This window comes from Notothenia rossii (assembly GCF_949606895.1).
Source record: "Notothenia rossii genome assembly, chromosome: 3".
Taxonomy (NCBI): domain Eukaryota; kingdom Metazoa; phylum Chordata; class Actinopteri; order Perciformes; family Nototheniidae; genus Notothenia; species Notothenia rossii.
In genome coordinates this window covers 22942656-22968292 of record NC_136901.1, presented here as the reverse complement: position 1 = coordinate 22968292, position 25637 = coordinate 22942656, and the positions used below count along the sequence as shown (strand labels likewise).

Sequence of the window (25637 nt, the reverse complement as noted above, 5' to 3'; positions counted from 1 at the left end):
GAATATTAAACTCCAAAAGGGTACTCACTAAAGTTTTCAGCTTAGTTTATTACATTTATATTTTTTAAAACATTATTGTATTACTTTTTTATTCGTATTACATTGTAATATCACAGTGACCTGTTGCGAAGGAACTGGATATATCGATGCCTTCAACTACTGTCGGAAATCCCAATGAAAAGTTAAAAAAAACAATACAACAACATTCAGTTAGGCAACTGTTGGAAAGTGGGAATTGCCATTAAACATACGAATTATGTGTCAATATTGAATGTTACAATAATATGCTTGAAAGAACTTTAACGAGTAATTAAAAGCTCTCCACTTTATTTTTTAAGGTAGAAATTAGAGTATCCAAGGCACATTGAATGTAGCACAATAGTCCTAAACGGGAGCCCTGAGTGGGAGGCGTGGCCTGCCCTGCCCCTCTGCCTGCTCCACACTGCGGCGGGCAGAGCTGTTTGCTACAGAAATGGCGGAGGGGGAGTTGGACGTCGACTCGCTGATTTCCAGGCTCTTGGAGGGTGAGTTATCAACCATACTATATTCATATCTACCAGTTGTTGACGACTTTAGTGCTCGAGTATTGTTCGGGTTTAGTTTTGACACGAGTCGACAGAAAAACGGAACGCTCTGGAGTATCCCGCTTGAGGAGTAAACAGGACTAGTTAAGAAATAATAACCAGAACGTGATACTTTTAAAACATTAAGTTGAGTGTTGGTTAACTATTGAATAGTTAGAAAGTTATAGTTCCAGGTCAGGTCAAGTATTGGAGAAAAAAAGAACTAACTAAATTATGTTAGCCTTTATTAATGTTGCAATACTTATTTTACACTCTTATTACTTTGACATGCAGCATAAAACCATAGCTTAGATTCTTAGAAGCTTCTACTAAAATATCCTGGCTCTACTTGTATTTCCACAAGCTTTTCACAACAATATACACTGTGGTGGGCGGGAGCCTGCAATAGATATCTGTACTTTAAGTTGAATGTTTTTTTTAACACAAACTGCAGCTTGGTAAATAAAGTATGCCGAAACTTCCAGCACAATTGCATGTTTTCTAAAGATACTTAACATATTGGCTTTACTATGTATATATATTGTTTGCCGCAGTCATAAGTAAAAATGTCAAGTTTCAAATGGGATTTGGCTGGAGGGTTTGTCAGCTTCAAAGAATGCACGTCACAGGGCTGTGGTGTTTATATGGGAATGTTGCTGAATGGCAATGTTTACACAAGGACTTGATGATATTCCATTATAAATAGACCTTCAGAGTGTGTACCCTGTAAGCATTACAACATGAACTTAGTCTGTGACTCCCAAGTATTTTGTAATCCCAATGCCTATTTTTTGAAAGTTTCACATGCGAACATAACACTGTCTTAAACAGTTTCTGTTAAACACACAAGAGTATGTATTAAGCTGTTATCCTTCACATGTTTTAACATGAATGCAGCAGATTATCCCAAGCCTTATCTTCCTGAATTAAAAGATAATAAAATAAAATCTTTTCCAGATTAGCTGTGAATGACAATAAGTGCCTCTAATGAGTTGCTGTCTCCTTGGGTGGGACAGTTAGTATTGTATGAGACTGCACTAAAGTAACTTCAGTACTTTCGAAGAAAGCATTGTTGCTCCTACAACACTGCTATGTGTTGGGTGTCAGTGGATTCTTAGCATCGCCAATGCCCCTTTCACACCAACCCGGTTCCAGAGCCGGTTCGGAGCTAGAGCCTGATAAGCACCGGTTTTTCCTGTTCACACGGCAGCGGAGCCGGCTCTTTCCCCCGAAAACCGGTTCTTGCTAGGGATGCCAGAAACTGACCATGATCAAATTCGAAAATCGGACAGCCCTGGCGAATATTAATCGATTATTCTTTCGTTTTGTTTTGTATTATAGCAGCTATCGGATGGAATCAATACATGGGCTGTACAGGTTGTCATGTCTGACTATCACAAGTAGAATCAAAAAGAAAAATACGCCGGTAAAATGTGCCTGTAGAAAACGGCTTATGCCACAATAGGAAAGCAACAAGTAGTCAAGATAGTCAGTTTAGCTTCGGTTGCTATGCTAACATCACCCATTTTATACCAAAGAAACTTTCAAAGCAGCGTTGTGATGCCAAACCGCGGGCAGCACTGCAGCGGTCAGTAAATGCTGCTGAAACACATTAATAAACAATGAACCACGGCACTCACACAGAAGTTATTTAATGTAATCTGGCTTCGTACGATTAAAAGCAACACAATCATCGACCCGACGCAGTCCCCCATTGTTGTTGTTGTGAGCAGCGTTGGGGAGAAACGTGATCCGACGTAAACGTTGACGTCATGACGCAGCCGCAGGAGCACCAGTCGGGCTCTGGGCGGTGTGAACAAAACGGGGGTTGAAAAGAAGAACCGGTTCCGAACTAGAAGAGCGCAAGCACGGAGCTAGAACCGCGTTGGTGTGAAAGGGCTAAGGGATCCTGTATATTGAAATCCGTCTGACTGTCCTCTCGCCTTTTGTTGTCGACAGAACACAGAGACAGTGTCCCTCTGTGTCAGGGGCGGCGGGTACTGTAGGCTAGGGAAGGCTAAGCCTTCCCAAATATTTTTGTCACTGCATCCTGGTAAAATAAAAATATAATGTTTGTGTCTTTTCCATTAGCGCTGCTATGCAGCCACTTGTGCCCTGTGCACTACGAAGCCAGTTCAACATACCCTGGATATGTTTGAGTTATCTTAACTAACCCTAACAAACGAGATCTCGCTAAGCGGTCCTACGACGCTGGTTAACAACTCGATAAATCAAGCCAGAGGTTCACGTGAAAGGGGGCGGGGTTAGCTACATTTGACCAATCACAAACAGAGACTAGTCTACTGACAGTGCAGCGTCATACTTCATTAATGAAAAGTAAACTAATATTAGACAAATATGAACTTTAAACATCCATGATGTAAACATATAATCCAGGATACAAGCCACATAGTTGCATCTGCAAGGTGAATATAGAACAACTGGTTAAAACATAACTACAGAGTAGACTATTTTTGCTTCTAACTAACCTAATACATTTATGTGAAATATGTTACATTATTACATTACATTACATGTTACTTGTTAGATGCTTTTATCCAAAGTGACTTACATACTCAATACTGTGGACAATCCCCACAGGAGCAATTTGGGGTGAAGTGTCTCAGGGACACAACGACAGGTTTGAACCTGTGACCCCCTGATCCCAAAACCAAGGCTCTATCCACTGCGCCACACGCCTCCCGTGCACTACAGATTCTGAAAACCACACACACATGCTGGCAGATACAAATGAAATGAACAATGTGGATCAGTACCACCTAATCATCTTGATTGATTTGGACTGACTGATTACATAATAGTGTTTGTTGTGTGTCAGCTGTACATTAACTGCAATGTGAGCCTGTGTTGTCAGCTGGGAAAGGCTATACTGTAGCTAGTTTGCTGCATTTGCTTTTTTTGCAGCAACTAGGAAACCTCAGTAGAGGAAATTGGAGGGATCTGGCCCTAAAGGCTTCCAGATGTGAGCTGAGAATATATCCAACATCCATCTTCTTTCCGTCACTTTCTCTTCCCGTCTAAAGCAGCAATATGTGAAGGCTAACTCAAATAAAAGGTTGTAGTGGCAAAAAGCAAAATCTGTACTGGAGAGTTTGACCGCAAAATGTTTTCATTTTTATAAGCAGATTATATATTTTCCATTCTTTTGAATTCGCTTGTTGTCTATAGGATCTCAGGAAGCAGTAAAAAATGGCTGCACAGTTTACAAAATCTCAAGTTGACATGTTCAACAGGTTTCTCACATTAGACAAGTGTACAAAACAAAGCCAAACTAATCATGTCCAACACTAGGAGACCACACAGGCAGAAGTACTGTTAAACTGTCCGCCGTTTATCAGTTTGTCTTCCTAAGGTTTTTTTTTTTTTAAATTGACCTTTCAACAACACACTGTCTCACAGACACTGATGAAATCCTTTATATCTTTTAAACAGATTACATTTACAGCCTGCTTTTCATTAAGACCTTTACTAAATGTATTTCTTCTGGCACTCAGTTCAAGGAGCTCAGAAGGTTCCCCTTATCCACTTTAATAGGAGGTTGATCCCCCACTTTTTCCTCTGGTGCCAGTCGGGACACACACACACACACACACACACACACACACACACACACACACACACACACACACACACACACACACACACACACACACACACACACACACACACACACACACACACACACACACACACACACACACACACACACACACACACACACACACACACACACACACACACACACACACACACACACACACACACACACACACACACACACACACACACACACACACACACACACACACACACACACAGAGAGAGAGAGAGCTCTCTGATCTCCTATTACTATGTCAACAGGAACAGCTGCCCCTGGTAGAAATTAACTTACCCTTTTGGTGACACACACAGGGGGAGAGTGTAAAAAGCCGCAATACAGTAGAATTGACTAATCCTGCAATGTTTATTCATTTTGAACATTGATGAGGTAAAGAAGTATTTAAGCCTTATTGAAAACAAATACAAATAATTAAACTTCCATACAATTCCATCAAACATGTTTATGATATATGCTCACATAGGCGTGACAATAGTGTCTTAAATTAAATAAGAATCTAAAGACATGCTAGCAGCTGAGTTAGCTTTGGGTTTTAGCTAAATGCTATTGTCGGCAAGCTAATTTGCCTGCTGCACAAGTAATGTTGACCAGCATTTAAATCTAGGATGCTAGCAAGCTAAAATTAGTAAATTAGCACTAAACCCTTAGCAAATTATAATAATTTGAATGTCATTATTTTTCTTGCTTTTACAGGATATGTGGTCATAAACTCAAGTATCGATTGAATTGGAGTAATGTATGGACAATGTATGTCCTCCATCAGATGTTTTTAGGGGTTGTCAGGCGTATAGCTGACAGGCTAACCCTGATCATCTGACAACATGGTTTAGAATGAGTGACCGCACAGTGAAGCTTTCTGGCCTCTCTGGTTTCATTCGTCACTCTGAATACAATGACTTAGCACCTGCTGTCTTATGACCAGGCTAGTGAGTCACAGTTGAAAGGTAAGCAACACAATGGTGTATGGATTAATTTACCATCACCATTTGTCTGTATTTAATAAAATGGCATTCATATGTGTGTGTGTTTCTGTCTGTATGTGGATATCATGCAGTCAGTGTGGCCACACTTGTTCAGTCATGTCACTGGTACCCATTCCTCTCATGCCATAGTCATCAAATTAGAGTGGAATTAATCCATTTGGTTTATTTTGTATTTAAATTGGCCAGTTATCGCAGACCGGATTAAAAATATATATTTCCTATGGTGTGTGTATGAGGTATCAGAGCTGGAAATTGTTTCTTATTGGTCCAGAAATATGGCATGGAAAATGTAAAAACAATGCTTTTTTTTAGCATCGACCTGAAAACACAAAACGAGCACCATGGAGCCTAACGTTTGTTGATCTTGACAGTATTCCTGCTTTGGCGTTTCTTGCAAAACAGATGCCGAGATGTCAAACAAACATCGGACTTTTGGCGAAGTTCCACTCACTGCTTACCTGTTGTTTACTGGTTTCATGTCAACCAATTTGGGCGCAAGGAGCCCATACATTTGTTTACTTTACACCCTGCAATATTGCTAAAGTACTGGCCAATCCCAATGCAGCGGTATTAATGACTGCATCATTGAGTGTGTGCAGCTAATTTAGAAAAACCTACACTACCTAATTGTTGTAATCACTGGGGTGTAATGACCTGTTGCTGCGGTGAGAATCATTACTGACACATTACACAGTGTTGCATGGCATCGTGGAAACCAACCAGTCATCTGTTGTTTTACTACAAATCTCAGTTGCAGATTTCAGATTCCTCAGCAGAATCCCTACAGTTGGTCACACAGCATTTGAGCCGACGGTGTTGCACAGCCTCAGCACACTGAACAAATGGAAACGTTAACTTTAATTAAATGTATTATGTCAACAGAGTTCACATAACTGTATTAGGTTAGTTGAAAGCAATAATATGAAGTTTAAATAAAAAAGATTAGGTTCAACTTAATATTATTGCTTTCAACTAACCTATAATACAGTTATGTGAAATCTGCTTCCATGTGTGTTTCTGTTTGTTGATCTCTCCACAAACAGGCCCCTCCCTCCCCCCCTTATTAGTGTTTACTAGTGCTGCATGATTATGTGCAGCCATTACAGCCTTCCCAACATGCTAAACCCACGCTGGCCCAGCCTTCCCCACAACAGGCCCTCTGTCTGGCATGCCAGCACAGGTGGCCGTAGGCTTTACGCAGCACAATCAACACCACGGCCCCATCCATCAGCCAGCCAGAGCGGGGGGGGGAGGCAGGACGGAAAGTTGCATTTAAGAGCCATTTTGTCATTTTGGTTTATGAGCAAAGATGTCAGCCAAGTTGTGACCCTGTATGGGAACATAACGTCTCTCAAAAGGGCATTTCTGTTTATGGGCTGTTTATTTCCTGGAATGGAATTGTCACTATTTTGCTCCATGCTAAATGCTTGTACCACTTCGGGATCTGAACTCAGATATGAGGTGCGTTTATAAATGAAACTTATTATTATTATTATTATTATTACTGACTGCTGAGCTGCAGAGTTTTTTGGGGAAATCTGCCCTTTTCATTAATTTTATATTGAAATCATCTATTAGCACCAACTGAAAAATAGAAAAATAACCAGAAAATAACCAGATATTATTGTGTAAGTCATTCTCAATCATTTTTTAAAAAACTACCAAAAACTGTATACCTGCACATTTAAAATGTCCTTAAATGAAAAAAAAGATAATTATTCCTCACATAAATTGAACCTGAGAGCCAGCAGTATAGTATGAGGATGTTTGACATGCAACTCAACAATTGTGCATGACAATATTATTCTTTTACAATTCGTATGAAAATATGTTTTAGCATTTAATGCAAGATCTTAAAACATTTGCACCTCAAATGTTGCTGCAAATCCGCTATGCTTAAATGCATTGGAAAAGCAAAAGTCATCAACAGATACAGCAATGTGTAGCTAAATATTGTTAGCAACAGCTATCATAAGCTGCTGGTCACAGCATAACTTGTATGGCTTTAGTAGTGTTATGAATTCAACTTTTCATCTGTAAGAGTTATTTCTCTCAAATACGAAATAGTCTTTCAGTATCATAAAATGCACAATAATGTTTTCCAAATACTATGTTCATGCTTCTGATTGGTCAGGAATTCTCAACTTTCTCTTCAGCCTGATGCCACTTTTAGGATCTTTTCTGCCCGGCTGAACTGAGAGAGTTTAACAACAAATCAAGCATTCTGATTTTTCACAATGCATTGTACGTCGGTGTCACCCTCCTTGTTTTCTCCGGACGTGGAGCACTGCTGCTGCGTTGCGTGGTGCTCAGGCTGCTGGCGTGGCATTCTGTTATGGAAACAACAATGGAGGAGCCTGTGTGGCGGGGAGCGTTCGGCCCCTGGCACCAAACGTGGCACAGAGCTCACCCGGGCTTTCAGCTGCCCGGCGAGGCTTTCCAACTTACCCTCCCTCCTTCTATTCACTCCTCCGCCTTCTCAGACTCCCCACTCAAGCTTCACTTTCTCCCTACTTTTCTTTCATTTTCTCCTCTCCATCTCTCCCACTCTCTGTTTATTTCGCTCTCCTCTCAATTTCATCCTTTCTTTTGCCCCCACAAAGAACGCCATTCAGCCGTGGCACTTAAAGGCGAACAAAACGGCCTCTGAAAATGTGAAGCCCGCACAGAAATGCCATCGCAGTCGGGATTTCTGCCTCAAGATTCGCTCTCCAGCCAGAGTTGCTTTGTGTCTCTTGTTCACTGAGGGGTCAGTGTTTTCCATCGGCCCTGTGTGGGAGAGGGTTAGATGGAGGAGTTGGTGGGAGCTGCTGGCTTGGTACCCAGTTGGAAAGAATAGAGAGTGGAGGTGGAGAGCTTAAAAAAGGACTGACGGGGCATTTTATTGGCGCAGCAATGGCCAAAACATGCAAGTCATGCCTGCTTAAAATTCAAGGCTCTGCTCGGCCCATTAGAAGTTCTTTGCATATTTTTGCCCGGGAATTAGAGGAAGTTAGTGTTTCAGAATTTTTCGTTTTTAAGTAGTATTAAGCAGCACTAAGCAATATTTTTATATCAACAATGATAAAAATGGCTACATGTTTTGTGAAAGTTGACCAAAACTACAGAGACTTCCTCTGACCAGGGGCGCAGGCAACTGCTTGGGGCCCCAAAGAAGGTAGATTAAGACAACATGAATCATCTTTTAATTTACTGCAACGACATGCATAGCGCACCGTCAAAAGCTGCTTCCTAATTTCAGTTTCGCTGCTCCGCTCCGGGGGGGGGGGGGTGCTGTCAGAGGTGTCATGTCCCTTCTGGTTGGGGCCCCCGGAGTGTCTTGGGGCGCCTCTGACTCTACAGTTCGCTTGAGCTCGACTTAGCATTTTAACCTTTTTTTGCTCTTTGTTTTGGTCTTGTATCTTACATAATCAGTTTCTTTAACCTGCTAAGCCCCCATTCCCACAGGGGGGGAAATCGCAACATCTGCAAGAAACAGCGTCTGAGGGTTTCTTAACATTTAAAAACCTATTAACGTGTCATACCCACTATTAACCATTTTTAGCAAAAACAAAACATAAGGGTAATAACAAAGGCTCTGAATTAGCCCTGAGCGAAAAGATGCTAACACACTTAGCACAGAACTCACGATAAAATACCCTTATTACTTAACGTAATTGCAAAAACAAGATATCGATTAGCAAGCTGAGATTCCACAGATTTGACAGGGATTAGTATCGTTACTGACCGATCCGAACTCGCGACATGAGAAGCTAACAATGACATCTCACCACGTAGCATTAGGTAGCCAACACGGCAATATGTCTTACTTTTGTTGTTTTCTGATCAAAAGTTGTCTTCAATGGCATTAAAACGAGAAAACCGCTGCTGAAGGTTAATCCATAGGTTAATCCATAGGTTAATCCAATGTGTCTGTGTCACTTTGAAATGATTTCTGAGAATCCATCTGCAATAAACCTAGTTTTCAGTTTTCAGATTTCAGAGCGTAAAATAGGTTTCGCTTTGGGCAAACTGCGTGTGCATAGTTCTCACTTCTCAATGGTAACGTGTGTGTATGTGGAAATTCCCCTTCGATTCTATTGGCTCTAACGGTTCAAAAGAGATGACAATCATCAAATCGACCAATGGGTTCCAGAGAAACGGCAGATACACCCATTTCCACCCAAATTACCCCAGAGATGGAGTTTTTTGTTTTGTTTTGCTAAACCTCTCTAAAAAGGTCAAATGTCACTTGTTTTGCATCAATCTTGATACAGGGTACTTATTATATGTTATAGTTTGGATTCCTAAAGCTTTTAGCCTACTATCCCATCATTCAAGAGTGGTTTTCACTATAAGTAATGGTTTATGTTTGGACGGACACTATAATTTAATTTGTTTTACTATGTTCAATCTGAATTTACTTTAAAATAAAAAAATCTATATTGATTTTGACTTTTCTACATCCAACAGGTTTATCATTGCTTTGAGAAAAAGGAGGATTAATTTACCTCTTTTTAGAAGGGAAGTTATTATCATTTGTTCTGGGAATTTGATTTTCGAGCCTGAAACCTGAAAAACAGGCTTGGGCTTAACAGGTTAATCTCCTCAACCCTGTTTCCAGGTTCAGCGGGGAGCTGTTTTTGGCTAAAAATCTCAATGCAGTTATCTGGTGAAGACATTGGAGTAATCGTTCTTTGTTGTCAAAACTAAAATCCTGCCGACACAAGCACCGTTTTTGAAGATTCTCCAAAAAAGTCCAGATGAAAACCCCAAAACACCATTAATGCCCATTGCATTAATGGTGTTTTGGGGTTTTCATGTGGACTTTGGCCAGTGGGCAGTTTGGGTGATCCAAAACTAACAGCTAAGGTGGTGAGGTCTATGTTGTGGGAATGTTTGATAAGATGGAAGTGACCCCCAATTCTTACTACTAGTTCCTTATTATAGTAATAACACATTTAAAGGTTGCACAATTTTGGATAAGTTAGCCTTTGCGTTACATTTCGCCTTATAAGTGAAGCCTCAAAAACACAACACTGTGTTAGACCTGTTAAAGTGGGAATGGTCTTCCAGCTCTTCAGCAGAGCAGCTGTTACATTGTTGCGGATGGAGCCCCGAGCCGCCTGGCTAGTCCTGTTCTTTATCTCCCAGACAGCAGCAGAGCCTTGCAGGGCTCCCTCTTTGTCCTGACCGACGAGCTCACTTCCTCCTTCCTCCATACAGTAGCGCCCATATATGGTAATGCCTTCAAGACGCAATCTGTCTGCAATTCACTTATGTGTCGCTCTCCCTCTGTGTTTAGCTCTAATACACAAGTGAACTCTGCTCTTTTAAACACATGGAAAATAGTTGACCTTGTTGACCCATGAGCAAGAAGGGACTCCTCCAACATAGGTTTGGTTAGTTTGTGTATTCAGAGAGTGTCATGGTTTGTGCTGCAACAGCTCTGGTGTGGTTCAACATGCAGCACCATGGTGGGTTGGGCAGTAACCAAGATCCTGCCAAATATCGACTGAATTAATATAGAAATTATTTGACAAAGCCTGGACTTTAATTCGCGGAACTCTGGCTGTTATTACCCAGAAAGATCAACCAGTGTAAGGCAGATCATTGAGTAGTGATAGGCGTTAGTGCGTGTCAAGACTGGAATAACAGGCTATTACTGCTTCCCTGGAATATTAAATCACCTTATTAAGTATTTTCTTTCTTTCAGAATTGAAACGATAAGTCATCTCACAGAATTTATATGTGATAATAAATTATTTGTCATTTTTTAAAGCCGAAATATTTTTGACTCCACATTTTCCAATGTCGCTGCTTTTTATTTTATTTCATAGTTTGCTAGGGCTGTACCGAATGTAATTTTTTTATTTATTCGAAGCTTCTATTGAAGTTTTCGAATGACGCTACCAATCGTCAACCTACATTTTGTTTTTTTAAATATGGATTAATGCACAATATTTTTGGGATAAAAAACATATTTTTCCATTCAATTTGGACTTTTTGGAATTTACATCGGCTCAAGTTGTTGGAAATGATTGGATCCAACAAGTCGGAAACAAATGCAGCGAACTAAATAGTAAACTGATCAAGCCAGGAATTAAATCATAAGTTTTTTCCCCTATTTCAGTTGTTGTAACTTGCATAAGTTTGATAGTTTTTCGTATTAACCTAAATTAACCTGTTGAACCCCATGCGCCCGCCGGCGGGAGAAAAAACGCATCATCTGCAGGAAACAGCGTCTGAGGGCTTCTTAATATTTAATAAACTATGAATGTTTCATATCCATGTAACGGGAAGAAACTCGGCTAACTGATGATATGACCCATTTTTAGCAAAGAAAAACACAAGGCTAACGCTGAGCCTCTGAATTAGCCCTGAGCGAAAAGATGCTAACGCCGTTAGCACAGAAAACACGGTATAACACCCTTATTACTTATCGTAACTGCACAGCCAACATATCGATTAGCATCGTGGGAGTAGACAGAATCGATAGGTATCTATAGCATCACTCCATGGTCATAACTCGCGACATTATAAACAAAAACAGACATCACAACACGTGGCATTAGGTAGCAAACACGGCAATATGTCTTACCTGTGTCGTTGTCTGATCAAAAGTTGTCTTCAATGGCATTAAAACCATAAAAACGCTGCTGAAGGTTAATCCATAGGTTCATCCAATGTGTCTGTGTCACTTTGAAATGATTTATGAGAATCCATCAGCAATAAAACTAGTTTTCAGATTTCAGAGCGTAAGGCAGCTTTCGTTTTGGGCAAACTGCGTGCGCATAGCCCCCACTTCTCAATGGCAACGTTTGTGTGTATGTGGAAATTCCCCTTCAATTCTATTGGCTCTAACGGTTAAAAAGAGATGTCAATCATCAAAATCGATCAATGGTTTCCAGAGAAATGGCAAAAACGCCCATTTCCACCCAAATGACCCCAGAGGTGGAGTTTATTTTGCTAAACCTCTCTAAAAAGGTCAAATGTCACTTGTTTTGCATCAATCTTGATACAGGGTACTTATTATATGTTATAGTTTGGATTCCTAAAGCTTTTAGTCTACCATCCCATCATTCAAGGGTGGTTTTCACTATAAGTAAAAAATAATTTTTGGACAGACACTATAATTTACAGTTTTTTACTATGTTCATTCTGAATTTTCTTTAAAATAAAAAACATCTATATTGATTCTGACTCGTCTACATCCAACTCACAGGTTTATCATTACTTTGAGAAAAAAGATTATAAATGTTCCCCTTTTAGAAAGGAAGTTATTGTCGTTTGTTCTGGAAATTTCATTTTCGAGCCTGAAACCTGAAAAACAGGCTTGGGGCTTAACAGCTTAGGCCAAATATAATCCCAATGATTTATGGTAGTTTTAATGTTTGTCTCAGCTTTAGATCTGATAACATGTTATAGTTTCCTTGTGCATGCTTTCCTAGTGAGGTATCATGTTAGTCACAGTCCTAAAGACCAGAACCAACATTCATTCTCATAAAAATATTTTCAAACTGGTTAGATTCTGATGCGTCTTGCAGATGGCCTAACCAATGTGTATCACAGGCGGCACTGAGAGTCCCTGGAGCCTGAGGGGTTTGGCTCTGAGGGGTCTGTGATCTGGGAGGAATTTAAAAACTCACTTGGGGAGGGGTTCAAGGCCGAACTGCCCTCTGACGTCAGCAGAGTTCACAAGGCTCTGCAGAGGAAGACCGTGACCCAGGAGTTCAGCCGCAGCCAAGAATGAAACTTAAGGATAAATAGATGAGGAGGAAACGAGGGGTGAGGGAGGGAGGAAAGGAGGCCTAGAGAAACAAAGATACAGAGATCTAGCTAGAGGGAGGGCACAGAGTTCAATCTGAAGAGGTCAGAGGGTGTTCAAACTTAAACTAAAAGCTGAGGCAGACCGAAACATGCACCTGACCAAATTAGGAGATCTTATCCAGGACATAGAGAGCCTTCTCAAAGATTTTCACTAATCTCCCGAAGAACCAGCTGGGAAACGCTAGTGGAACATCAAGACATGGCTGACAGGAAGTGAGGCAGAACAGCTGTTTTACCCAGGGACGGAGAGAGCAGGGACACTAGGTGATGAACGCTGTGCATCTGTTTGGGTTGTGTGTCTATGAGCGAGTCTTTCAGCTTGTATTGGGTTTGCAGTATGCCTTGGGGCTTGATTTCAGGAGAATTGGACTCAAACACACTGTGGCAGTCAGTCAATAATTCATGGAATCTAATATAGAAAAGCTTCTGTATTTTATGTATTTAAAACGACTTCACCATTGGATTGTAAAACTGCTTTTTTAGAGATAATATATTATATAATATTACTACCTAAAGTAACAATAATCAGGGTTTCCCACACATAGACTATACTTGGGCGGGCCGCCCAGGTATATTAACGGCCGCCCAAGTATATTTCGCGACCCATTTAGTATTTTCTTTTAATAATTTTCTTTTCTTTTTTTCTTTTATTCGTCTGCAAACATGACGCCATCTGCGATCGATTAACTTGTGGACAATGATCCCTCGCTCTACGCCTCCTGTAACCAGTCCCGGACTGGCCATCAGGAGGACCGGGCGGTTTCCCGATGGCCTGGCCTGTTAAGTGGCCTGCCTCACACATGGTGACTGGCTGTCTACATGATGTGGCCTGCCGAAATGGCCACTGTCATACAGATCATAAATGAAAGCCCTTGATTGGTCTCTGTGTGTCATTCAAGCTCGGGATAACCTCAGCTCAGGTGAGGTTAAGGACTCTTGAGTGTTTAGATAGTTAACTTAGTGTAAGTTCTCAGTGGGTCTCCAACGGTTTGGTCACCATTTATGTAAACACATATTTCCATTTGAGGGTGTCAGTGTTTTTTCATATTGGATATGTTATTGGTTATGGTCCTGATTTTATGATTATTGAAATGTATACAGTTCTGTTTCATATAGGTGTTCCCATAGATCTAGTCTCTTTATTTTCCCAGATTGATGCATTTAACTCCAACATTTAAAAAAAAAAATCTTACCGGGGGAGCATGCCCCCGGACCCCCCTAGAGAATTTGAGGTCCACCCCCACTTAAAATCACATTGATATGTTCCTAAATACATTTACCATTTAAAAAAAATAAAATAATAATAACCCATGTTTATTTGTATTTGTGGGTAGTAGATTTAAACTATAGGGCTATCACTATGGGCCCTGCCTGTACCTGTTCGCTCTGCCATCATGTGAAGGGTCTGCTAACAAGCGACCAACAGAAAGGTTCATGTTAATGTTGTTGCACGTCACCTCAAAAACGCATCCGAAAGTGTACACAAACCTTGAATTATTATAGAATACTTCGGATATTCCAATAATATCTATTTGAACCCAACCTTAGCAGTTAGCTAGCTCCACTAGCTAGCCAGTTGCTACGTGTTGCTGTCACTCCTGTTCAGTGTTTGTGTAGAGCAGGAGGCGGGATGGAATGTTTCTGAGACACTTGTTATCTCACTTTTGAAAGTTATTTTTAACAATAGAAATGCAACATATTGCAGGGAATCTGATTGAAACCTGATTTCTGTGCACGCCTCCTGTAATCACAGTTGTAATGTTAGTATGCAGGGCGTGGGTTGGTAATTACCCCCCCGCCCCCTTAGCAGTAACAGCCTCGTCGCTCACCGACACACCTTCCAGGCTGGAAATTGGTCTTGCCTCGTTGCCATGGTGATCAGTCGTTGGGTACCACCATCTCGTTCCTTTTTTATTTTTTCTGCACGGTATCTCTCGCTCCCCCTGTTTCTCTACGCTGGGGAAGCTGCAGTGCGGTGGTGTCAGAGTAAAGGATGCTGGCATACCTCCCCCAGATGCCTTGTAGTGGTACGATCTGAAGTCAAGGTCACTGTGATTGTGTGTGTTTTCCCCGCGTTGCCTTTACTTAACCATATGATGAAAAGGGATCCTCCCAGTCGTGTGTGTGTGTGTGTGTGTGTGTGTGTGTGTGTGTGTGTGTGTGTGTGTGTGTGTGTGTGTGTGTGTGTGTGTGTGTGTGTGTGTGTGTGTGTGTGTGTGTGTGTGTGTGTGTGTGTGTGTGTGTGTGTGTGTGTGTGTGTGTGTGTGTGTGTGTGTGTGTGTGTGTGTGTGTGTGTGTGTGTGTGTGTGTGTGTGTGTGTGTGTGTGTGTGTGTGTGTGTGTGTGTGTGTGTGTGTGATTAGGCCTGTCAGCTGAGCCAGCACAGAACTGAAGCTGAGAGCGAGGGGTGTGAAACCCCCTCGACAGTCACTTTTCACTGGACACACGCACGCGCCTGTGTATTGTGCTCAGTGTAGGATAGCTGTACATTAAGGTGTTTTTATTTTAAGGGCACAATGAGTCAGAGGTTTTTTGCGGCATGAATTTGAATCTTGATTCATGTTTTTGTTTATTCCCCCCTAGAAATCCTACCTTTTGCACGGTCTAAATATAGCCCCTAATGTGCAGGTGGGGCGTGACCGGGGGCTGCAGTGGAGGAGACGGAAAGGTCTCCAGGCAGATTTAGTGGGGTCATGTTGTACATGTACACACACACACACACACACACACACACACACACACACACACACACACACACACACACACACACACACACACACACACACACACACACACACACACACACACACACACACACACACACACACACACTGTTGTCCTTTAACACTGGATTTAAAGCACCTTTAGAACCTGTGGGAATCTCAGAACACACACTCTCTCTTCTCCTTTAAACACACTGCTCTCATCCTGTCAGTTTGATTTACTCATTAAGTGCCATTGGCGCCCGTTAGGATTTATATCACGCTGCTTGGGTGTCATCTGACATCTTAGTCAGCTCTCACTCCAGCAGGGCAGTGTGACACTGGGGGGAGGGTTACTTCAGTAATGTAATATGTTACAATAACTAGTTACCTGTAAAACTGTAATCAGTAAGTATAGATATATATATAAAAGTAATGTCACTTGATTACTTCCCGTACTTCACTTTTGGATTGCTTCAATGTGAACGCAATGTAAATAAATCCAAGAGAAAATAAATACCATAAGATGTTTTCTAGTGTAATCTCCAATTTTTGGAAATGTAACAGTAATCTGATTACATGCTTTTTTGATGTAACTGTAAGGGAATACAGTTACCTTTTTTTTTGTATCCTGAGTATGTAATCCGTTACATGCAATCTGTTACTCCCCAAGACTGTTCATCTAATGCAGGGTCAGTAGAAACTTGGAAGCTGCAGGGACGCAGTGCTGGTTTACATTGATCAGTTTCAATACAGTAGCCATCATTAATAGTTTTTATGGACATCAACAGATTTCCAGAGGCTAGTGAGTGCAGGAATATAGTTCAGACATACTGTTAAGCGTTTTTATATTTAATCTAGAGCTGATCATTATTATTTTCTGGGGAGATCAATTATTTAATTTATTCGATCATACGTCAGAAAGGCAGCTATAATTGAATAAAGCCCGAGGTTACTTTAAAATGTTTATTTTTACCTGCGCCTTTGTACAGAAACTTTGAGTACTTAGAAAAGCGCTATATAAATTAAAAGTATCATTATTATTAATATTTTTTGCAAAACCAATAACCAAAATAATCTGAAACCAGAAAAGATGTTGTCTTTTTGCCTAAAAACAGACTGCAATTCATCAGCTTTGCTACCTTCTGGCTACTGCATGAAACATGTATTTGTGTGTCCCAGGTATCGACTGTCTTCTCGTGTTCAAAGTCTTGTTTACTTCTTTTTATTTAGAAAATTCTGCTTATTTTGGCCTGTAGTTTTTTAGGCAAAGTTATTATATTGATCATTTGTATGCCGACTAAATAAAACAAATTGGAGCAGTGTAAAAGTCGTAAGGGTATTGAAAACATAATTTTGGAAAGATATTTAAAGTTAGTTATCCTGTTAATAGTTTAAGATAGAATACTTGATTTCGTGAAAAATTCAGTTTTTAAATAGATGCAGAATGTTGTATGTGTATTCATCTCATACGGCCACATTACTAATTGATGAATGAATGGAGTGAGTTCATTTATCAAGTCTTCCAAATCCTCCACATCTGATGCATTACTGCAGAGTGATCCCATCCCTTGTTCCTCTAACATGCATCTACATGCTTCCCCTTTCTCTTTGCCTGTTACACAACAGGAAGTCCTCTCCAAAGCAACCCCAAAAACATCAACAGTCCCTTCACAAGCTATTTCCATCCTCCGCCTGTTGCCTAAACACCGCCTCCCATATTTAGTCTGAGGTTCATTTCAAAACTCATCGTGTCGGGGACGATGTGAGCGATATGCGGCGGTCAACAGAGTCATATCATTAACCTTCTCCTCCACAGTGCGAGGATGTCGTCCGGGGAAGATCGTCCAGATGTCAGAGGCCGAGGTGCGCGGCTTGTGCATCAAGTCTCGGGAGATCTTCCTCAGTCAGCCCATCCTGCTGGAGCTGGAGGCTCCGCTCAAAATCTGTGGTCAGTATTCTCCAGGTTTCTCCTTCTAGGGTTTCATTATGGTCTTATAGCACTTTAAACCCGGAAATGTTGAGTACCCCAACGTTTTATGATAGAAATGTACAGTACGGGTCCCCAGCACATAGACTCTGCTGTATGCTAACCTGCATATGTTGGGAAACTTGCACAGTTAGCGTACGTTGTGTTAATTAGCAATAGATTGAATTAGAGCCTATGCACACAATAGATTTTAAAAAATGGCTTGGCTGATTTGGACAATTCTTGAATGATTGTGGGAGTTATTGAGGATGCTGAATACATATCTGACATTTTCAGGATAAGAAATTGCAGTTTTATCAAGAAAATAGATAAGTGGTAACTGGCAGGCTGATTCTGACTACCATGAGTAGTGTTGCCACCATTGGATTTTGTGAGCACAAAATGAAAATGATTACCTCTACTGTGGACAGTTCTTTTTCAAATAAATAAGCCATCTGTCCTATCCAAATTATCCAGAGTCAACTAGATCTTCAAAATCGCCCGAAGATGAATCAAAATCAGCCCACAGAGTACAGATGTGGCCACTTTCTGTTTTAAATGATGCATTATGGATCCTGAAATCAGAACATATGCAGGTTAGCATCCGGCAGTTTCTATGTGCTGGGGACCCTTACTAACATCAATCTTTGGGCTACTCAACCTTTCCGGGTTCACAACGGGACTGGAAACTAGACTATTACCTGCTCCCCCTTCCTCCCCCCTCACTGCCTCCTCCCCCTCCCCAGGTGATATCCACGGACAGTACACAGACCTGCTCCGGCTCTTTGAGTATGGCGGCTTCCCTCCAGAGGCCAACTACCTGTTCCTGGGAGACTACGTGGACAGAGGGAAGCAGTCTCTGGAGACCATCTGCCTGCTGCTCGCCTACAAGATCAAATACCCCGAGAACTTCTTCCTGCTCAGAGGCAACCACGAGTGCGCCTCCATCAACCGCATCTACGGATTCTACGACGAGTGTGAGTGCTCTCATGGAAAGAGAGGGTTTCATTTTCACTTCCTCCCCAAGTCTTATTGTGGGACAGATGTTGGAACACACCTGTGACCAGAACAGTAGTTGCAATATAGAAGCAGGCAGACAAACCTAGAATAAACTCATGTTGGGGGTGAAACGGTTAACAAATGGGATTCTTTGTTTTGCTTTAAATTGGTGATATCTTTGTGATAAGCCTAATTATAATCATGACAAAAAACATGTTAAGATTACCGTTTGACCTGCTCTCCAAAGTTATGAAATAGTTACTTTTGGAACTTAAAATGTCGGAAATGAGATACTTGTGTAAAAGTTTTTGGGGTGTTCCCCTCTCCTGTAGTTTGTTCTATAGGTGTTAGTGCATGCAAATGGTCTGCAAAAGCTAGAATCCCCACGCTCCCTATCCCCTTTTTAACATCAACTTTTTTTGTATGGCTCCTAAAATGTCTTGTATTTTTACATCTTACAGTACCGTTTAACTCTCAGAACTACGGATACAAGGATTAGTTTGTAAGAAGTCAAATGTGTTATATAATGTACTTTAAAGTCTTAAAAGCTTTGTTTACATCAGTATTTTTTTTCTAAAATTGGAGCAAAACAGACTTGTATTTTCATTATGGTGCAATAATAACAGTTGTCGATCTATAATTCCTATTTTTCAAGAATATAGGACTAAATAACCCAATCTATAATCAGCGCACCTTTAATTAAAAGTCACAATTGGTTTATAATTAATCAGGTAAATGATGAATACACTAAATCCATGGCCTGCTCAATGGATTCGATTTGAGTGTGGAACAGGGGGAAACAGGACTTGGCCCTTTGATCAGTGTTACAGTTTTTCTAAATCGCTAAACCCACTATTTAGAATCAAAATTCCTTTCATCAAACCAACAGCACAGCCATCGAAACAGAAAACCATTTCTCTACAACAGTATACCATTTATCATTGATATCACACAAAATGCAGATGCTAAGCAGTGTTTTGCAAAACAGATCACACAATTCTCTAACTGAAGTTACAATTCTCTACACAAAGATCAAAAATCTTTTGTGTAACTCATGTCTACAAAACAAAAATATATCTTCTCACAGTGGATAACACTTCCTCATAAACTTAGACCATAGCTACACTAATTGACACTTGATGTGCAAAATATGAACACTTGTTATCAGTCAATCAGCCCATTGAAAAAGGTAACTCCATGGAATGTACTGTATACCTTACAGTAATGATGTTACATTGAAAACATTTACATGATAGAATTTGCATGACTGTACTTAAAATATTTTTTTAAATGGTGCCGGTAAAGCTATAATAGTGTTGATATGACTTGCATAGCTCTTTGAGATGTTCATATGGGGAGGATTAGCTATAGCTGATACAACATTTTTAAAGTCAGTAATTGTGGTCTTTTCCTTTTTGCACATTGAGAAATGTTTTTTTTTGTATTGGGGTGAATTGAGTACTTCACTTCCATGTAAATGAATTGCTCACAGCTGACATCAATGAATTTCCTATAGTAATTGTAATTAGTGAGAATCCTATAAAAGACCTCCCTCACTTCAGTAAGATGTTTGTCAAGGGTGGTGTCGACACGCAAGGAGATATTTCCCACGCTGCCTTGCAAGGGAAGACATACGCTGTGACGTAGATGAGGCTATGTGGCCAGACAGACGGCAAAGAGCAGATCAGTAAAGTTATATAGATCTCATTCTCTGCTTTACTGCTGATTTACATCATTTTTTTCCCAGTGTATTGCTATTCATCTTTTGTTTCTGTTACGGTGCTCTACTGAAAATGAGACATAAAAACAATGACATAGTTACAGTAACACACTGTTTTTCCTATATGTAAGTTTGTTTCTCCCAACTTGTCAGTTTTCCGTTCAGTTTCCAATATCGATAGCTTGAGGTTTGTGTATTGATGATTGTAGTCAGTATTTAGTGTGCCACTTAGTAATGACTGTTCAAATAGTCTTCTAATGAGCTGACAAATGTTTGTTTTTGGAGAAGGTATCTGGTTTTGGAAGGGGTATTTTTAGTTTTGAGTGCCTTAGAGCACTTTGCAAGAAATGTATATTGTTATGGTAGAATGTGTTATTATGGTGACCGGAGTTTCAGTTATGAAAACACATTTGTCTCATTAGAGGACAATTTGTTCTGTTTCGATCGACTTATTCTTTTTTGTGACCAGTATTTTCAGTTTTGGTCATGTAAGTGCATTTTGCAAAAGATATTCAGAGTTATGGCAAGTGTGTTTCTGTTTAGATGGCTATGTTCTTGTTTTGAAGAAATGAATTTTGATTCTAAACAGTGGGTTTAGCAATTGAGAAAAACTGTAAACCCCTCTCTCACAGCCTCACGTGGCTCTCTGCCTCCTGACTCACCTCCCTGTTGGTGTTGCAGGTAAACGCAGATTCAACATCAAGCTGTGGAAGACGTTCACCGACTGCTTCAACTGCCTGCCCATCGCCGCCATCGTGGACGAGAAGATTTTCTGCTGTCACGGAGGTACGAGACCGGCACATGAGTTCTGATATTTGCAGCATCTGGAGGAGGAAATATAACGAGAATGGAGCTTCTGGTGTGACTGATGTGAAGTGAATGGGTCGCAGCATGTTAATAGTGTTAGTGATATGGGTTCATACCTGCTGCAGACTAATGGAGAGATGAATGTGACGGTTTGTGTCGTCTCGTCCTGTGCAGGTCTCTCTCCAGACCTGCAGTCCATGGAGCAGATCAGACGCATCATGAGACCCACAGACGTGCCCGACACAGGTGGGAACACACACACACACACACACACACACACACACACACACACACACACACACACACACACACACACACACACACACACCATGTATACATCACTTCAGGGGACATTACATTGACTTCCATGCATTTCCTGGAGACTTATCCTAACCTTAACCATAACCAACACATGCCTAACCCTAACCCTAACCCTAATCCTAACCAAGTCTTCACCCTAAAATTAATGATTCCCCTCATGGGGACCTCCAATTTGTCCCCATAATGGAGGCCAGTCCCCACACGTGACTGTGTAAACAGATTTAGGTCCCCACAAGTATAGTAATGCTAGGACACACACACACACACAGCCAGTTAAAGAAAAATAGTTTTTTTAAACTGCTAGTATAACGTATTCCTCTACTGATGCTAATTCAACAAAACATGTTCTTTGTCACATTAACGTTGACATGCATTTATCAATGATTCCATTCACATTCAACTGGTAACTATTTTTATAGATAAATAATTGGGTCCAAAAAATATCAGAAAATAGTGTAAAATGCCCATCACCATCCCCAGTGGACATCTTTACAAACAATTTTGTCCGACCATCACATCCAAAGATAATCAGTGTACAATGACGTCTAAAAAAAGCATCAAATTATCCCAATTAGGATTGTATAACTTTAAATCTTTGACTTTTATGCCTAATAAATGCCTGAACAAGTCATCTAAAATCTGTTGATCGACTAATTCTTTAAATATTTTTAATTGTTGTGGTTTTATCATCTAATTAAATGCAGAACTATTCAGCTGCGACAAATACTGCTATACTTACTAGCTGTATCTTTAGCTGTATTTAGAAATAGAAATATATGCATCAGATGGATAGGGAACACCTTGTAATAGGAGTTCCATAACTAGTGGACTTTGCGATAAGAATGATCACCCTGTCCTGCCATGTTACATATTTTGATAGGGTAAGGGTCAAAACAAACCTGGGGCAATATTTATCCAGCTTCTCAGGGTTTAGTAATCAGCCTTAACTGGTCCAAAATGCTCAGTGACGCAGGTTCGGTCCTCTTTTAGCCCTCTGGGTAAAAACTATTTATCTTAAGTGAGGAACTTTTACATCTGCTGATATTTAAGGAGAAACACGCACGCATCCTGTGCAATATACTTATTTATAACATTGAGGACGCCATGATTCCATCCCTAATAACCTCTGCTGATGATGGATGTGTGCTAGAAAAGTGGAAGTGAGTGTTTGCCCCTCTTCACTAGAGCGGGTTGTTCTTGTCCTTATAAGGCCGCCAGTGTTAGACCCTAGCAGCCTCGGGCTCTCAGACCCTCTTATGGTCTTCAGACAGACTCAGAGTGGAGGTGAAGAATGTGTGTGTGTGTGTATATACATGGGCAGCCTTGATGTTTTAATACCAGACGTAATGTAAATCTAACATAACATTAACCTTAAGCAGTTTGGAACAGCAGAGCACATTGTTGTGAGTGGACCAGGTCTAATTGTCTTGCCTAAATGCAGCGGTTAAGACCTCCTCAGATGTTGTTTTGTAGTTTATATCCTGTCTTCTCTTCCTGCCAGGCCTCCTGTGTGATCTGCTGTGGTCGGACCCCGATAAGGACGTCCAGGGCTGGGGGGAAAACGACCGCGGCGTCTCCTTCACGTTCGGAGCTGATGTGGTCAGCAAGTTCCTGAACCGCCACGACCTGGACCTCATCTGCAGAGCCCACCAGGTACGGCAGAAGCTCAGTTCTTGAGACTTGGCTTGGGAAACAGAGGGTCACGGGTTCAAATCCCAGAACGGACCAAGTATGGAGAGTGGACTGGTGGTTTGAGAAATGCCAGTTCACTTTCTGGGTACTATTAAGGGGCCTAAATACAGAGACTAACTTTCTCTTTGTGGTGGTGTGTGACGATTAAAATGGAATACTCCATTTCCACCCACGTCCCCTTATCATTTATCCATTTATATAAATAGAAATGGATTCCAGGACAGGTAATGATATTTTTAGGCTTCCTCGTTGTTCAACACGTTCTATTTACAGTTTACATATTGGCATGATCTGCTGCTGTCCATATCAGATGTCTATGATCTGCTCTCCAATGACTCACTCTGTGTCTGGCGCCCCCAGGTGGTAGAAGACGGTTATGAGTTCTTCGCCAAGCGGCAGCTGGTGACTCTGTTCTCGGCTCCCAACTACTGCGGAGAGTTCGACAACGCCGGCGGCATGATGAGCGTGGACGAAACCCTGATGTGCTCCTTCCAGGTAGGACGTCACCGCAAAGTGCCGACATGGCTGTGCTCTAGTTAGCATGCAGGGAAACGGCATAACTTATCACTTAGTATGGGTACAAACCTGGGTAACTTACCAAGGTTATCTGTATGTAAATGCAAATATGTGTTGCCAAAATTAATAACGAGATGACAATCTTATTCTCTCAAACTGCACTTTTATTATAAAGAGCCAAAAATAAAGTAGTAAAATATAGGGCCACACATTAGTTCAAAAACAACAAACATATCCTTGTTTTCCTTTTGTGAAAACAATTCCATAGAATTATTAACACCTTTTCCTATACACCGTCTCAGCACACAATTGGAGAGTTTTCCTAATAAAAAAAAATGATAGTAAAGTGCAAGTTTACTAATAGCAGGATGAAATGAGTAAGAGAATATCTGTAATCCATGTGCAGTAAACACAAATGAAACAGTGTTATTTCAACAGAACATGTGTTTTGCGATGGTATCTGGTATACTGCCACTCCTGTTACATTAAAGAAGGCTACACACTACATTGTATTGTGTAGCCTTCTTTATAGTCAGAGCGTCACCTCTCTGGAGCTCTGCCCTCCCGCATTCATGAACGCACCATCAGCTTCTTTAAGTCTGATTTATTTGACTGAATTTCTTTAGTTTTTTGTGAGTTCTTTAAAAAGACTTGTAATCACGCAACTGTAGCAAAGTACAATACTTATGGTTAAAACTCCAAAATGAAAAAAAATACTTGTAGGCCCCAAAATTGATTCACTTTGAGAAGTGTTGGACACTTGGGAGTGATTTCCTACTCAGGACAGGACACAATCCTGAGCCTGGATTGTGAAGCATTTGAAAAACAGATCGTTTCTCTGCGAGTTCAAATATTTCCTGTGTCTTATCCTAGATCCTAAAGCCATCTGAGAAGAAAGCCAAGTACCAGTATGGAGGGATGAACTCGGGTCGGCCCATCACTCCTCCTCGCACAGCCCAACCTCCAAAGAAACGATGAAGAAGAGAGAGACATGAATGTCAAAGATTGTCTCCTGTTGGCTTTCCACAACACAAAAGAAGTCAAAGCAACACTTGGCAGAGGGAAACCGAACACAACTATTTCAAAAGACACCCCAACCTGTCTTTCATCTTCATTTCTTCCTGACCTCCCTGTCACTGAGCTGAGCTGCTGTCACTCTCTTCTTCTTCCTCAAAGCTTTTTATTCTCATCTGCGTAACATTTTTTTAAAACAAGTGTTTAAAAGGAACAATACAGGGGTTTCATTCAGTAGCATATCGGAGTGTTTTTGACTTTTGCTTTTTTTCCTTCTTGACAACAGAATGACAACTAGTTAACCCCCCCCCCCCCCCGGACACAACAGGTATTAATGACGACTGCTGGGTTTTCAATAAATAATACAGGAAATGAATACTTCTCCATGTTCTGTGTGGTTATTCCAGTTAAATCACTTGTCCAGGGAGCTCATTTGAAAACTGAAACGTGACACATGAAATGCAAATAGCACAAGGAAGCAAAGAAGATACATATTTGTTTGCCAAGTAAATCTGTGGCAGCTGTACAAATCCAGATCCTTTTATTCAGGCTAATGGTTGATTTTGGATTATTTTAATTGGCAACAAAAAATTACTTTGACTACACTTAATTTTAAATGTACTTTTGTGCCCATATGTCTGATATTGCTATTGGTGCATCTCTATTTTACAGAAGGTAAATTTGATTTATCAATTTACATGTGCAAATCAAAAATATTGACATGTTTGTCTATTAAGATTGGTTACTGAACTAATTCAAATATCATCGATCAGCACTGAGCCAGCCATATCGCCTTTCCAAATAGAAGACCAGTTAAATCAAGAAGACTTATACAAGACAATTCAAAAGGTTCTATTATGCTCTCTGGGGTTTTCTCTGCCTAGCCAATAGAAGCGTGAGTGT

The 25637-nt window shown here is 40.7% G+C and overlaps 1 protein-coding gene across 1 annotated transcript; it reads left to right on the top strand.

Moving 5' to 3' along the window:
* Window positions 1–368: 368 nt before the first annotated feature.
* Window positions 369–25115, top strand: LOC307031311 (serine/threonine-protein phosphatase PP1-beta catalytic subunit). Its single transcript, XM_079668300.1, has 8 exons — window positions 369–524; window positions 17516–17647; window positions 18412–18642; window positions 21066–21170; window positions 21366–21437; window positions 23014–23165; window positions 23565–23699; window positions 24594–25115. The coding sequence occupies exons 1-8, from the start codon at window positions 473–475 to the stop codon at window positions 24696–24698; spliced, it is 984 nt and encodes a 327-aa protein (XP_079524426.1). The 5' UTR covers window positions 369–472; the 3' UTR covers window positions 24699–25115.
* The last annotated feature ends 522 nt before the right edge of the window (window positions 25116–25637 follow it).